Source organism: Muscardinus avellanarius (assembly GCF_963383645.1).
Source record: "Muscardinus avellanarius genome assembly, chromosome: X".
Lineage (NCBI taxonomy): Eukaryota > Metazoa > Chordata > Mammalia > Rodentia > Gliridae > Muscardinus > Muscardinus avellanarius.
The window spans coordinates 85,573,303-85,589,377 of record NC_137792.1 but is presented as its reverse complement, the minus strand read 5'-3'; the positions used below and the strand labels follow the sequence as shown (position 1 = coordinate 85,589,377).

At 38.8% G+C, this 16,075-nt stretch overlaps 1 protein-coding gene across 2 annotated transcripts in view; it reads right to left on the bottom strand.

Moving 5' to 3' along the window:
- The window catches only part of CUL4B (cullin 4B), a gene marked incomplete at both ends in the record, with an annotated part of 48,727 nt that overhangs the window by 12,371 nt on the left and 20,281 nt on the right, over positions 1-16,075 (bottom strand). For both annotated transcript variants that reach the window (XM_080718781.1, XM_080718782.1), the window contains 11 exons: positions 1,469-1,576; positions 4,197-4,282; positions 4,722-4,832; positions 5,464-5,568; positions 6,905-7,097; positions 7,926-8,044; positions 10,686-10,753; positions 11,339-11,421; positions 11,724-11,813; positions 11,955-12,117; positions 14,376-14,449. In XM_080718781.1, the coding sequence (XP_080574907.1) occupies positions 1,469-1,576; positions 4,197-4,282; positions 4,722-4,832; positions 5,464-5,568; positions 6,905-7,097; positions 7,926-8,044; positions 10,686-10,753; positions 11,339-11,421; positions 11,724-11,813; positions 11,955-12,117; positions 14,376-14,449 (1,200 nt within the window). The remainder of the gene's footprint in view (positions 1-1,468; positions 1,577-4,196; positions 4,283-4,721; positions 4,833-5,463; positions 5,569-6,904; positions 7,098-7,925; positions 8,045-10,685; positions 10,754-11,338; positions 11,422-11,723; positions 11,814-11,954; positions 12,118-14,375; positions 14,450-16,075) is intronic.

Below are 16,075 nucleotides of genomic sequence, written 5' to 3'. Positions count from 1 at the left end.
AGCTACATGTACCACCAGCTCTGTTTGTATTTTTTAAATTTTGAAACAGGATCTCACTTAGTTTCTGAGGCTGCCTTTGAACCTGCAATCCTTAGGTTTCAGTCTCCCATGTATTGGGATTATAGGTGTGTGCCACCATGCCCAATTTATCGTTGGCCCTTTAAAATTTTTTTTTAATTTAAAAAAAAAATCTAGCAACCTGCAATCCTTCTGTCTCAGCCTCCTAAGTACTGGGATTAGAGGCACGCACCACTGGACCTGACTCTGGAAATTTTAAAAACTAGATCCAGCAGGTCTACTTATCGCTCTCCTATAAAGTTATGGTATCTCCAACCATCAAATCTAATGGAATTTGTAAGTCTTTATATTCTTTGATCTTTCTGCACAACATAATCATCCCTTCTTATGAGACATTCACCTCTAGGACTTCTTGCATCTCCACACTATGCTGGTTTCTTTATCTCACTGCTGCTTCTGCAAAGGTTTCCTTTGCAGGTTCCTCTTTCTACTGCTTGCCAAATGTGAGTCTTTTAAAAAGTTCTGTCTCTGCCCATTTTTCTTGTTCTTCTCCATATGATCCCTTCCTATATTCCCTCTGAGGGAAATATAATCCCTAGGCTTCCATGATCACCTCCATATAGGATTCTTGATACCTCCCATTTTAGCCTTAATGCCTTTTCAAGGCTTCACTCCTGGTCTAGACATTTTCCCAGGAGCTAGTATGAATTCACTTAAGCAGCCATCATTAACCAATTCTGCCTTCAGTTGAAACATGGTTAAGATTTTTGATGTCTTGGGAGTGAGAGGTATAAGTTGAGAAAATAAAAGAAGAATCAGGGAAATTGGCTCTAAATCTAGAAACTTGGCAGCATTTGCTATGTGATAAACTGGACTTTGAGATACAAGTACAAGAATAAAATATTAAAATATTTGGCATTGGTTGTTGATATGCTGACTGATACAAGCCCTCTTTTTTTTGGTACAGGAGATTAAATCCAGGGGGGTTCTACCTCTAAAGTAACACTCCCAGCCCTTTTTATTTTGAAACAGGGTTTCACTAAATTGCTAAGGCTGGCCTCAAACATGCTGCTATCTCAGTCTCCAAAGTACTGAGATTATAAGAGTTTGCTACTGCACTCAGTCACACAGAAGCTTTTAAAAGGCATCTATTTTTAAATGACAAGTAAAAAAGAAATATCATGATATTGTATTCCTATAACTTGACCTAAAAAGTAAATCTGCTGGGTCTGGTGATGGTGCACACCTGTAATCCCAGTACTTGGGGGGAGGGCTGAGACAGGAGGATTGAAGGTTCAAGGAGAGACTCGGCAAGTGCCGAGACCTTCTGCAACTTAATGAGATCCTATTTCCAAATAAAAAAAATAAAATAGGGCTAGGGTTGTATCTCAGAGGTAGAAAGCCCCTGTGTTTAATTCCCAGTACGACACACAAAAAAAGTACATCTTACCTCTGGTGGCAAATGAACTTCCATAGGCACATACGTTGGCCAATAACCCATTGTCAGGATATTCACAGTTAATTCAATATTCCCGGGCACATTCTGATTCTGCATATACTACAATAAGATCAACACATATACTGAGGTCATAAAAGTGTATACATTTAATGTGATAAAAATGATTCTTTTAAGGTCCACATTATTAAAATACATGCAAATACTGACCATCCTGAAAATAAGAGGCAACTATTAAGAGGATTTTAAATGAAGCCTATCCAAAATGTACCACAAAAGTGCATAAATGACTATCTTGAATATAATGGTATAGGAGAATCCCACATCAGTCTAGGCATTATCAACCCAAATCATTTCTCACACACAGCTGAGCTATTACAGCATGTCTTCTCCATTCTTTCCCCAGTGTCACCAGCAGGCCCCACCTGAAGAGAACCCCGTGGGTTTGGACCACCTTGCAGCAACCCCCATTCCTCACCCCACCGGCCATCCCAAGTCTCTGGTTTTTCACCTGCTCCACTGCCTGTTTGCAGGGGGAGACCTGAAGTAGGAAAGGAGGAAGAGGCAGAAAGGGCAAAGCAAACAAAAACCCTATTTTGTAACTACTAAATGATTCTGATCCTAACCCTGATCTTTCTCTTAAAACTTCTACTTTAATTTCCTACCTTATCAACCAAGCGGTAAACAAGTAAATTACTAAAACTCTAAGTGGCTACTGTTTAAAATGGGGTCTTGCTATATTGCCAAAGATGGTTTTGAATTCGTGATGTGAGTAATCTTTCTACTTCAGCCTCTTAAGTATGTGGGACTACAGGCACTACCATGCTCAGCTATGTTCATTTTCTGAGGTATAGGGGATGGAACCCAGGGGTGCTCTACCTCTGAGCTATACCCACAACTTTATTTTTGTGTGTGGTACTGGAAACAGCCCAGGGACATTCTACCTCTGAGCTATACCCCCAGTCCTCTTTATTTTTGTTTTGAAACAGGGTCTTACTAGGATGCTGAGAGTCTCACTAAACTGCTGAGGCTATCCTTGAAACTGCAATCCTCCTGTCTCAACCTCTCAAGTACTAGATTACAGGTGTGTGCCAGCATCCCTGCCTCCCCAGCCTTATTTTTTGCAGGTCTGGGAATGGAACCCAGAGGCATTCGACTGTGAGCTACAACCCCTGCCCTATTTTTTATTCTTTATTTTGAAACAGGGTCTAAGTTGCGGAGGGCCTCACTAACTAGCTGAGGCTGTCCATGGACCACAATCCTCAGGTCTCAGCCTCCCAAATGCTGGGGATTATAAGTGTGCCACCATGCCTGGCTAAATTTTTATTTTTAAATAGGTTCTTGCACACTGCTGTCTTTGAACCTGTTGCAATCCTCCTGTCTCAGCCTCCCAATTACAAGTATGTGTCACCACACAGAATATATTCTTATGTGTTTTTTTTTTGGGGGGGTGGTACTGGGAGTGGAACCCAGAGGCTTTCTACCTCCGGGCTATACTCCCAGACCCATTTTATATTTTATTTGGAAACAGGGTCTCACTAAGTTGCCGAGAGCCTCACTAAGTAGCTGAGGCTGGCTTCGAATCTGCGCGATCCTCCTGTCTCAGCCTCCCAAGCGCGGGGATTACAAGCGTGCGCCACCATGCCCGGCTTATGTGTTTTAAAACTACTTTCTACCTACATCTTCACAATTACAGATGTAGCTTTTTTCATTCCAAATATCCCCAAAGGCTTCATACAAGCACTTTATGACATCTTACCCATTCCCACTGTGAGCTTTGAACAGCAAATCATCAAGTGATTAGCCGCCAGGGAAAACCCTGTTCCCATCGTCCAGCTACAGCTCTTCTTGTTCTGGCTTCAGTTTGATACATTTTATTTCTATTTTTTTTTTGCGGGTCTGGGGATGGAACCCAGAGGCATTTGACCTCCAAGCTACACCCCCTGCCCTATTTTTTATTCTTTATTTTGAAACCGGGTCTTACTGTGTTGCAGAGGGCCTCACTAAGTAGCTGAGGCTGTCCGCGAACCGCGATCCTCCGGTCTCAGCCTCCCGAATGCTGGGATTACAAGCGTGCGCCACCACGCCCGGCTTCTATTTTTATTTTGGGTGCTTATTAAGAATAAATCCTAGTTCAAATATACTTGGTTTTCATTGGTGATGTTTACCCTCTGCTGTGAATATCATTTATGTGGCTATGAAGTATTTGTAAGAAACAAATGTTTCACCAGGTATGGTGGCACACACTTGTAATCCCCGCGCTTGGGGGGCTGAAACAGGAGGATCACACGGGTTCAAAGCCAGCCTCAGCTACTTAGTGAGGCTCTCAGCAACTTAGTGAGACCTTGTTTCCAACTAAAGTATAAAATAGGTGTTGGAGTATATCTGGAGGTAGAAAGCCTCTGGGTTCTACCCCCAGTATCACAAAAAAATAAAGAAATAAAAGAAAGAAATGTTTCAAGTCCAGCTTGGTGGCACATGCTTATAATCCAAGCATTTGGGAAGCTGAGATAGGAGGAATTCAAGTTCAATGCCAATCTCAGCTACTCGGTGAGGCCCTTTGCAACTCAGTGAGACCCTCAGTACAGCAAAAAAAAAAAAAAGAAAAAAAAGAAAAAAGAAACAAATGTTTCTATTTATCCTTTTCAGTATAAACTGAAGAAAAAGCTAACTAAATATATTTAAATTTGAAGAATTAAGTATGAATTTAACTCACTTTTACCTGTTTGAACTGAATCATGATGTCTTTAGAAAGCTCCATGTCTTTAAACATTCCTTCAAGTTTGCTGGTGAAAGCAGCTCCACATTCTATTAGAGATGTTTGTACATTTACAAATATTTAAGGTGGTAAAAACAAAGAATTTAAAATGGGAAACATAAAATATAAAAGTAATTTTAGCATGAAATATAATCTGATTCTACTCATTGCATTAAGAAGAAATCCTTACTCCAAAGTGTATGCCCCACTAATTCAGTATCTAACTCTTTAATCCTATGGTTACCTTATCTACTATTTGGGTATAAGATAAATGAGCTATTTTATACAAACAATGAAAACAAGAATAATGTTTTCTTTTTTAAAACGGCAATAGCTCTGAAAATGTACAATAGGTTGGCAACTTCATAAACTTGCAGAATTTATGTTTTGAACAACATAATGAATGAAGCAAGAAGCAATTAAGAGTAAAAGTTAAGCTAACATTTTCTCTCAGCTATCAAAGATAAGGACAGAGAATGACAATCATACCGTGTTTAAGTTTGGACAGCATTGATTTTTCAGCATCTACAGATGCACTCTTCCCAACTAAGAGGCGTTTCGCTAAATCTTTCTTATAGAAGGCCTCAAAAACATCCTTGCCTATGTTAAATAAAAAATACAACACTCATGACATTACAATTAAAGTTCTGATGAATGGCTTTAAAGTGCCTAATCAATCACACCATTATTCCAAGTTATTTTACTTTGTACATTTTATCCAATTTGTTAAATGAAGAACATCAGAAGTCCATTTCTGCGCCAGACATTTCAAAATTACTTTATTGAAAATAATTAAGACTGCATTAACTTTTCTTCAGAAAAGCTTTAGTTGACTGGTAACTTTAGCACCAAAATTTAAGAGATTAAAACAAGGAGCAAATATCTAGGCTCTTAACAGTGGAAAAGTCAGTAACTAAATGGCAGGAATAGAGCTTTAAATCTCTAATTTCCAAATAGTCCCTCCAGCTAGTTTCTCTGCAGGCACTTTTTAAAAATACTGGGATTGAACTCGGGTGAATTCTACCCCTGAGCTACACCCCCAGCCCTATTTTTTTTAATTCTGAAATAGGGTCTCACTAAGTTTCAGAGGGCCTGAGTTGCTGAGGCTGGCCACAAACCTGTGATCCTCCTGTCTCTGCCGCTCAAGTACTAGGATTAAAAGCATGCATCAACATAGCTAGCTGGAACTTTGTTTTAAAATAAAAATACTGTAATAGTAACAAATACTTACCATAGATAAATCTAAATATGATCATAATTTTATCCAACATTTTCTCAAGCTCTTCATCTGTGGCTTCTTTGTTGCCTGCACGAAGCTTTGAATCTACATACTTAGCTAAAATGGGGAAAGTTTATTGTTTAATAACCATGGTTATCCATGAGGTACTGGGCACTATACATAAACCAACAGGAGCATGATATACTGAGTTTTACAGTGCTTCAGAGATATATATGCATTTTTTTTGGTGGTACTGGGGTTCCTGGAAGCCCTTCTACCTCTGGGCTACACTCCCAGACCTATTTTTATATTTTTATTTAGAGACAGGGTCTCCTAAGCCAGCGCGCGCGGCTGGCTTCGAACCTCCGCGATCCTCCTGTCTCCGCCTCCCAAGCGCGGGGATTACAAGCGTGCGCCACCACGCCCGGCGAGATATATATGCATTTTAAAGTCTCCACATTCAAATGAAGGAACTTGTACAATACCACAAATCTAATAAAAAAACAATGCCTGAACTCAAACCCAAGCCTCTGACCCAGATTGAGTAAACATTCCACTATAACGATTATGACAGTGGGGTTATCACTGCCCTGTGTGGGAGTAATCAAAGCCACCAAAGGCAAAAGGTATCTTCTGGAGTTCCCATTTTATACTAATGGTAAGTGTGTTTTGTCTCAGCCATACCCCCCCAGCCCTGTTTTTTGTTATTTTGAAAAAGGGTGTCACTAAGTTCCTGAGGTTGGCTTCAAACCTGTGATTCTCCTGTCTCCGCATCCCAAGTACTGGGATTACAGGTGTGAGCCATCAAGGCCAGTTTGATGGTTAGTATTCTTAAAATTATTTTTCTATTAAACCAGATACACTACAGAATAGAAGGAAGACTTTGTAAAACTATTTTAAAGATAAATAAAAAACAAAATTTCATCCTTTTTGCAGAAGACCTTAGACCTTCTCAGGGTATCCCCTCCTCTGACATTCATAGGTGTATGGGTGGGAAAACCTGAGAAGCAATGTAGTATGTATCACACCTCTACAATAAATGCTTTGTTTTCATCCTGGGTTTTTTTTTCTTTTTTTACTGGCAATTGTAATTTCGTGTATTTCTTTCTTGTAGTACTAACTTTAGGCTTCTAGAAATAGCACCCTGCTACATTTCTAAGTCATTAACTAATGGCTTGAAAAACAGATAATCAGGATTATTATCAATAAAAGTAAATTGGGTCCAATGTTCTGTCTTACCAGAAAAGTACATCATGTTTGATAAATGGACTCTGAAACATTATTTAGCTTAAAAGACTTTACTCCTCACAGATACACTTTTCAGACTTGGTATTACCAGCTAAGCAAACCCAAATTAATTAGGTGTTGGTATACTACAACCTTGTCAAAACTTCAGACTGAGAGTTTAAAATAGGGGGACATTAAATAACTGAGAAAAGAATTGGAAACATACCTATAAGTTCAGCAGGTTTATTTGGCCTTTTGTTAATAAATGTTTCAAATGCTTCTTTCATGGCATTAATAAATTTTTCATTTTTCAGAAAGCAGATATCAATTATATGGTCAACCTTATCTTTAAAGTCCAGCAATTCTTGAACCATGGTTTTATCTTTTTCAGGGTTGATAACAATTGTGCTCCCGAATGCCTAAGAAACAAAAATTGCCGCTATTTTTTTTACTGGATCTGATTATCTACAATGAAAATAACCCCAAAATTGTATTCTAAGTTGGCACACTATATTTAAATATGCTAAAAATTAAAACAAAGTAGGTTTTTTGCGGTACTGGGGATGGAACTCAGGGGCATTCTACCCCTAAGTGACACCCCCAGCCCTATTTTTTATTCTTTATTTAGAAACAGGGTCTCACTGAGTTGCAAGGACCTCACTATGTTGCTGAGGCTGGCCGCAAACCACCATCCTCCTGTCTCAGCCTCCCATATGCTGGGATTACAAGCGTGCGCCACCATGCCCAGCAAAATGAAGTTGTTTTGAAGTGAGGAAAACAGTGATAAAATATCGAAATGGATATCATTCACCTATAATCATAAATAATAAAGAACAACCACTAGTTACATGATGTCTTGTTAGAGAAGTATTAGAAACCTCTAGCATCTTTTCCTTAATTTTTAAGAAGTCAGTTTTTTTTAATGGAAATCTGGCTTCAGTGTCAGATTAAAGGAAGGAAAGAAACTTGAGATTCAAAGAAAACCCTTTCTTTTCTCACATTCCTTATTTTAAGTACTGGATCTGGAAACCACAACGGGCATTAATCAGGTTTTACTGCTGATATATCACACACTCATAATTCTCAGGTTAGCTTCACAAAATTCTCATGACAGTTTTAAGAGAATTTTGAATTTCAAATGTTTTACTTAAAAAATTTAGATCTACCGATAAATGCTTACTGATAATGACTCTGGGTATGCAGATTATAAGCCACGAGAGAGAAAAGTCACAGATAAACCCTTATACCTTGATATATTCAATCCACTGTTGCAAGAGAACCTGAACACCGCCTCGAACTCGGCTGAAGAGCTGATACAGGAGAGATAAATCTTGAATTCGGTTTTCATCAAGGAGGTTATTTAAACCTGAATTTTGAAACATTTTGGCATTAAAATATAGTAAACACATTTAAGTTAACCAAATTACACAGTGAATGAAATTTAAGTTAAAATTATTGCTCTGATACTGGACTCAGCTATGACCAACTAGTTATGTGAACTGTAATGCAGAGATTTCCTTTGAATTAAACCCAAATAGACAATGACCTTTTTCTTTCTTTTTTTGGGGGGGGGCCTGGAAATAGAACCCAGGGCCTCATAGCACATGCTAGGCAAGAGATCTACCACTTAGTATACCCTGGCCCTTTTCACTTCTTAGTTTTGAGACAGATTCTTGCTAAGTTACCCAGGCTGGCCTCAAACATTTGACCCTCCTGCCATAGCCTCCTGAGTAGCTGAGATTACAGGTGTGGGCCATCTCTAACTACAGCCATCTTTCTGGTGAAAAGTAAATAAATAATACTACTTTTTTGTGGTACTGGGGATTAAATCCAGGAGCACTCTACATCTGAGCTATACCCCCAGGCATATTTTTTGTGGTACTAGGAGTAGAACTCAGGGGCATTCCACCTCCAAGCTGAACCTCCAGCCCTAATTTTTATGCTTTATTTTGAAACAAGGTCTTATGGAGTTGCAAAGGGCCTCACTAAGTAGTAGCTAAGGCTCTCCACGAACCAAGATCCTCCTGTCTCAGCCTCCCAAATGCTGGGATTATAAACATGTGCCACCACGCCTGGCTCCTATTTTATTTTGAAACAGGATTTCACTAAGTTGTAAAGAGCTTCACCAAGTTGCTAAGGCTAGCCATGAACACATGATCTTTCTGTCTCAGCCTACCAAATACTGGGATTACAAGTGTGTACTACCACACCTAGCTTAAGATATAGCTATCTTAGTCACTCTTAAAAAAATAAAGTTGAATGCAGGGCATAGTGGCGCACACTTGTAATCCCAGGCTGAGACAGGAGGATCTCGCCAGCCTCAGCTACTTAGTGAAGCATTCAGCAATTTAGTGAGACCCTGTTTCGAAATAAAAAAAATATAAATGGGTCTGGAAGTATAGCCTGGAGGTAGAAAGCCCCTGGGTTCCATCTTCAGTAGAACAAAAAAAAATGTTGAATGAACCGGGTGTGGTGGAACATGCCTATAATACTAGTATACTTGGGAGGCTAAGACAGGAGGATCACAGATTTGAGGCCAGCTTGCAGTAATATACTGGAATTGCAGGTGTGTGCCCCCATGCCTGGCAATAGCTTCTTTCAAAATAAAAAATAAAATATGGCTGGAAGTATAGCTCAGAGGTAAAAATGTCCCTGGAGTGCATCTCCAGAACTGCAAAAAAGAGAAAGGCAAGACTTCTGCCTACTGTAAGATGATCTAGGATTAGTAGAAATGCTTGATTTTACATGCTATGAACAACAAGGAAACCATTTTAGCGCAAAGGAATGCTTTCCCTTATGGTAGTCTTACCTATGAAGAATTCCTAAATTCTCACTCTTTTAGCAGTGCTGGGTTTGGAATCCAGGGCTTCACGCATGCTAGGCATTGAGTTAGACCCTGGGACCCTAAAGTGTTGTTGTTTTTTTGTTTTCTTTTGTTTTTTACTACTGTTGCTGGGTCTTTCTTCTCAGTTCATTATCTTTCATTTAAGAAAACTGGCACCTCCTGGAAGATTACTATGATGAATATGGAGAAAAGAGTTGTGTTCATTCTTAGAAATGCAGTCATGTAGCCAGGCATAGTGGCACATGCATATATTATCAGTACTTAGGAGGCTGAGACAAGTGGATCACAGATTCGAGAGTGGCTTCAGCAACTTAGCAGGACCCTAATTCAAAGTAAAAAATAGGCTGGGTGTGGTGGCACAAGCCTGTAATGCCTATACTTGGGTGGCTGAGAAAAGAGGATTGCAGGTTCAAGGAAAGCCTCAGCAAGTAGTGAGGCTCATTAACCTATTGAGACCATTTCCAAATAATTTTTATTTGGGGGTACAGACTGAAGGCAGAATCCCCTCTGGGTTCAATTCCTAGTACCACTAAACAAACAAACAAACAAACAAACAAAAAGAAAAGCTCAGAGGTAGAATATTCCTGGGTATAATCCCCAGCACCACAAAACATAAAAAAGTAATGTAGCCATATACTATCAAGCTTTTTTGTGTGTGTGGGTCTGGGGATGGAACTCAGGGACATTTCACCTCCCAGCTACACCCCCTGCCCTATTTTTTATTCTTTTTTTTTTTTTTGTGGTACTGGGGTTCCTGGAAGCCCTTCTACCTCTGGGCTACACTCCCAGACCTATTTGCACATTTTTATTTGGAAACAGGGTCTCCTAAACCAGCATGCGCGGCTGGCTTCGAACCTGCGCGATCCTCCTGTCTCTGCCTCCCAAGCGTGGGGATTACAAGCGTGTGCCACCACGCCCGGCTATTTTTTATCCTTTATTTTGAAACAGGGTCTCACTGAGTTGCAGAGGGCCTCACTAAGTAGCTGACGCTGTCTGTGAACTGCGATCCTCTGGTCTCAGCCTCCCAAATGCTGGGATTACAAGCGTGCGCCACCACGCCTGGCTACTATCAAGCTTTTAAAATGGTAATGTTAAAAAAAATTGCTACTAGTTTGCCACTACCAATTTTAGAGTAATCAGTTATTTGTAAATTCCCAATTACCTTTTTGAAGAATTGCTGTTAAGTGTTCACCTAGAAGTTGTTTTTCTACAGTGGCAATTAATGACTTCCTACAAAAAAAATTTAGAATTATTGACATCTGGCTGTCCAGAAAACTTAAAGTCTCTCCCAAAGGAAAATAAGATAAATATCTCATTTTAGGTTCATCCCTATCAAATATAAATTTAATAGTACTCAGAGTTACTATATGCCAAAAAGAAGAAAAAACATGTATTTGTAAACTGATTTACATAATGAAATCAATATGTCCATGGTCTTGCTATGGCTGGCTTTTTTCCAAGTTTCTCCATACTGGGAAGGTACAAACATTATCTATACTGCTTACAGGAACCGTGTGATTGGTAATATTTAAGTAGAAAAACAGTTTCTCCTGTGAATAAGCACTGAGTTTTCATCAGCCTAAAGATTTTAAAGATCACATCGGCCTCTAATACTATTTTAAAATTGCATCCTAAACACAAAACCAATAATCAAATCCTTGATTAAATCTAATTAGCTAGGGAAAATAATAGCTTGAAGCCTGCATTACGAAAACAATTTTATATCACACCTGAAAATAGTTACGAACATGCCTATATTGCCTAAAGTGATTTAACGACAGTTTAAAACTATTAGGCTGAGCATGTAATACTTACTGGGTGGTCTGATCTAAGTAAGTAATAAGTCTGTCTGCTTCTTCTTCTAGACGTTTATTAACATGATGAAGATACTCAGGAACCTACAAAGATAGTTTTTTATATTATTGTTTTCCTCCCCATAAATCATTCAGAAAATTTCAAGTTCCAAAAGATCCTGGGAGTAGCCCTGTCAAATGTGACAGGGTTGAATCATATGTAAAGTTATAGGTAGAGTTTATGATCCACAATTCTGGCCTTTAAGAAGAAAGAAAAGAAAGGAGCACCTACAGAGAGAAAAGCATCAAAATGTTGGGAAGATAAATGCAAAGGGAAGTTTATGATTTAAAAAGTAAGGTCTATTCTAAGAGACAGTGGAATATAATTAATCATGATTTTTAGATACCTCTCTTTCTTGCATTAACTTTTGACCTTCAGCTGCATAAAGCCGGTTAGTTTCTTCCAAAAATCGTTGTTCAAAAGAATCTTGATAAATCTGGGCAAGGGAACACAATAAACAAGTTTACTTGTTCATGAAGGATTTACTGAATACTTTCAATCTTAAGAGCACTATGAATATGTTTTTAAACTTCAAACTGGGATAGCAATCAGCTCAGTAGGTAATAGAATAACTCACTTGCAAATCGGAGAGCATACTTAAAAGGCTTCGGAGTAAACTTCTGTCAATTGCTTCGCCATTTCTTTCCCTCTCAATTAAGAGAAGAATGCCATCGATTGTCTTATTCTGAACTTTCTGATCACTTATAATATGAGCTCTAAATAACTCCAGTCCCATGTCCCTAAAATAAAAAAATATATATATAATCTGAATTAACTGACAACAATACCACTTTTGAAGAGGCTTGCTTAATTTCTTAGAGTTCCAAGCTTTGAAGCAGACATTGTAAAAGGATAAAATTCACATATTTAATTTTGAATAACATTAATAAAGTATATATAAAACTCAGATACATTATAGACAAAACTCATTTTGTCTACAATGAGAACTGAAGCAGAATTCTTGCCTTCCTCCGTAACTAAGTTTTTTTTTATATTTATTTCATGTGGTAGACTACTGGTTTGTCAAATCAAGAGATAAAATTACTTCAAAGACATGATTTTTACCATATTGATACTGAAAGCTTATTTGTTGTTGTTTTTTTTCAGTGCTGAGGATAGAACCCAAGAGCATTCTACCTCCAAGCGATACCCCCAGCCCTATTTTTTATTCTTTATTTTGAAACAGGGTCTCACTGAGTTGCAAAGAGCTTCACTAAATAGCTGAGGCTGGCTTTGAACCTTTGATCCTCTTGTCTCAGCCTCCCAAATGCTGGGATTACAAGCATGCGCCACCACACCTGGCTAGCTTATTTGTTCATTCATTAACTAGTTTCAGTATTTCAAAATCATTTAACTCGCCTGGCATGGTGGTGCATACCTGTAAACCCAATCCTTGGGATGCTGAGACAGAAAGATCACAAGTTCAATGCCAACCTCAGCAACTTAGTGAAATTCTGTTTCAAAATAAAAAGTGAGCCGGGCATGGTGGCGCACGCTTGTAATCCCAGCATTTGGGAGGCTGAGACCCAGAGGATCACGGTTCGCGGACAGCCTCAGGTACTTAGTGAGGCCCTCTGCAACTTAGTGAGACCCGGTTTCAAAATAAAAAGAATAAAAAATAGGGCAGGGGGTGTAGCTCGGAGGTCGAATGCCCCTGGGTTCTATCCCCAGACCTGCAATAAATAAATAAATAAATAAATAAATAAATAAATAAAAAGTGGCTGGGCATGAAGGTATGCACTTGTAATCTCAGTGCTTGGAAAGTTGAGAAAGGAGGATCGCAGGTTCATGGCCAGCCTCAGCTACTTAGTGAGGCCCTCGGCAATGTACTGAGACCCTACTTCAAAATAAACAATAAAAAATAGGACTGGAAGTGTAACTCGAAGGTAGAATGGCCCTGGGTTCTACCCCTAGTACCACAAAAATAAATACATAAATAAATAAATAAATAAATAAATAGTGGACTGAGGGTATAGCTCAAGGTAGAATATCCCAGGATTCAATACTCAGTACAAAGAAAAAACTGGTTAACTCAGGTCACTGCTGTAGTTATATGCTAGACACATGATGGAAAGAAGAGTTCATTACACTATTCTACTTTTATTTATAAATTTTTCCTTAATATTGTTTAAAAATTTAATGAACTCCCAGCATTGGGACGCTGAGACTGGAGAATCGCAGTTTGCGGACAACCTCAGCTACTTATTGAGGCCCTCTGCAACTCAGTGAGACCAGGTTTCAAAATAAAGAATAAAAAACAGGGCAGGGGGTGTAGCTCGGAGGTCAAATGCCCCTGGGTTCCATCCACAGACCCACAAAAATAAATAAATAAATAAATAAATAAATAAATAATGAACTCTTGATGAGAATCAAAATGATTCACTCACTGATATTCTACTAATCTTTAATCTGGCTGCCTAACAGAAATTTTATATATATTAAAGTTAGCTATCTTCAGTATTAGTACAGGAAAAATATAATTAAGATAGTAAACTTCTAATGAATAATGGGCTAGAAGACAAATGTGAAGTTTTAGAATAGTCATAGTATTGCTTTCTTTTTTTCTTTTATGTAGCTGAGGCTGTCTGTGAACCGCGATCCTCCAGGTTTCAGCCTCTCAAATACTGGGATTACAAGCGTGCGCCACCACGCCCGGCTTATAGTATTGCTTTCTTTCAGTAGTATACTTAAGACTGTGATTTTTTTAGCCGGGCGTGGTGGCGCACGCTTGTAATCCCAGCATTTGGGAGGCTAAGACAGGAGGATCGCGCAGGTTCGAAGCCAGCCTCAGCTTCTTAGTGAGGCTCTCAGTAACTTAGTGAGACCATGTTTCCAAATAAAGTACAAAATAGGTCTGGGAATGTAGCCCGGAGGTAGAAAAGCCCCTGGGTTCCACCCCCAGTACCACACACACACACACACACACACACACACACACACACACAAAAGACCGTGCTTTTTAAAAAAAATCTTCATTATATTTTTCTGGTATCCTTACCAAATGGAAGGTAGCATTGAATTCTGAAGAACATAAGTTCTATCCAGAAACAAAAAAATGCTCCTGATCATGATCTGCAATGAAAAAGAGAAACAATTTTTATATTTTGTGAGGCTGAAATTCTTGGTCTCAATAAAATAAAAAAACTGAAGTTATAGATCAACTGTGGAGTGCTTGCCTAGCATGTGCAAGGCCCTGGCTTCTATTCCTAGTACTACAAAACAAACAAGAAAACTGAAGGGCTTTGTACTGTACTAGACTACCAGAATTAAACACATGTAGACAAACACATCTACCTAAGAATATATCTATATTTTCATCAATCTATTCTATGGTCTTATATTTGCTGTGGTTTCTAAAAAAAATAAAAACACTTTCAATAGTTCTATGACTCCTTTGCTACTTGAGAAGTGAAAATAAAAACATAATCAAGGGGACAGCAATATAATTCTTCCTTAGCAATAGTGCTATTGGGTGAAGTTGACTTAAATTGTACTTGTGGAATTTTGTGGAGAACAATGGATTTTAAGATAATAAGTTATAGAAGGAATAAACTAATACCAGTCTAGAGAGAAGGAAAAAGTTTGTGATCTGAATAAAAATTTATCATTTAGGCACCTTCACAGGTAAACAAATAGTAGATGAGATAATCATTGAGATTGATAGATAAACTGGGTGTGGTGGAACATGCCTGTAATTCCACTATTTAGGTGGCAGAGATGGAGGATTGCAGGTTCCAAGACACCCTCAGAATCTTACTGTGACCCCGTTTCAAAATAGAGTTGAGCATGATGGTGCACAATTGTAATCCCAGTACTTGGGAGACTGAGCCAGTAGAATCGCAGGATCAAAGCCAGTCTCAGCAACTTAGTGAGGCTCTCAGCAACCTATGAAGATCCTGTTTCCAAATAAGAAATAAAAAATCGGCCTGGGGGTAGTTTAGAAGGAAGAATGCCTCTGCGCACAATCCCCAGCACCACACACACACAAAAAAAGGTGGGCATGGTGGCATACATTTGTAATCCCAGTACTTGGGAGGCAAGTGGATCACAGGTACACAGCCAGCCTCAGCAACTTACTGAGGCCCTTGGCTACTTAGTGAGATCCTGTTTCAAAATTTAAAAAAAAATTTGCTGGGCGTGGTGGCGTACGTTTGTAATCCCCGCACTTGGGAGGCCGAGATAGGAGGATCGCACAGGTTCAAAGCCAGCCTCATCTACTTAGTGAGGCTTTCAGCAACTTAGTGAGACCCTGTTTCCAAATAAAATATAAAAAAGGTCTGGGAGTATAGCCCCGAGGTAGAAAGCCTCTGGGTTCCACACCCAGTACCACCAAAAAATAAAAAATAAAAATAAAAAATTGCTGGGTGTAGGTGTGGTGGTGCCCACTTGTAATCTCAGCATTTGGGAAGCGAACACTGGAGGATCAGTTTGCAGACAGCCTTATTACCTACTTAGCAAGGCCCTTCCCAACTCAGTGAGACCCTGTTTCAAAAAAATTAAAAGACTAAAAAATAGGTCTGGTTGTGTAGCTCAGAGGTACAATGCCCCTGGTTTCTACCCCCGATACCGGAAAACATAAATAAATAAATAAATAAATAAATAAATAAATAAATAAATAAATAAAATAGGTTTGCAGATGCAGCATGGAGGTAGAATGGCCCTAGATTCAATTCCCAGTACCACAAAAATAAATAAATA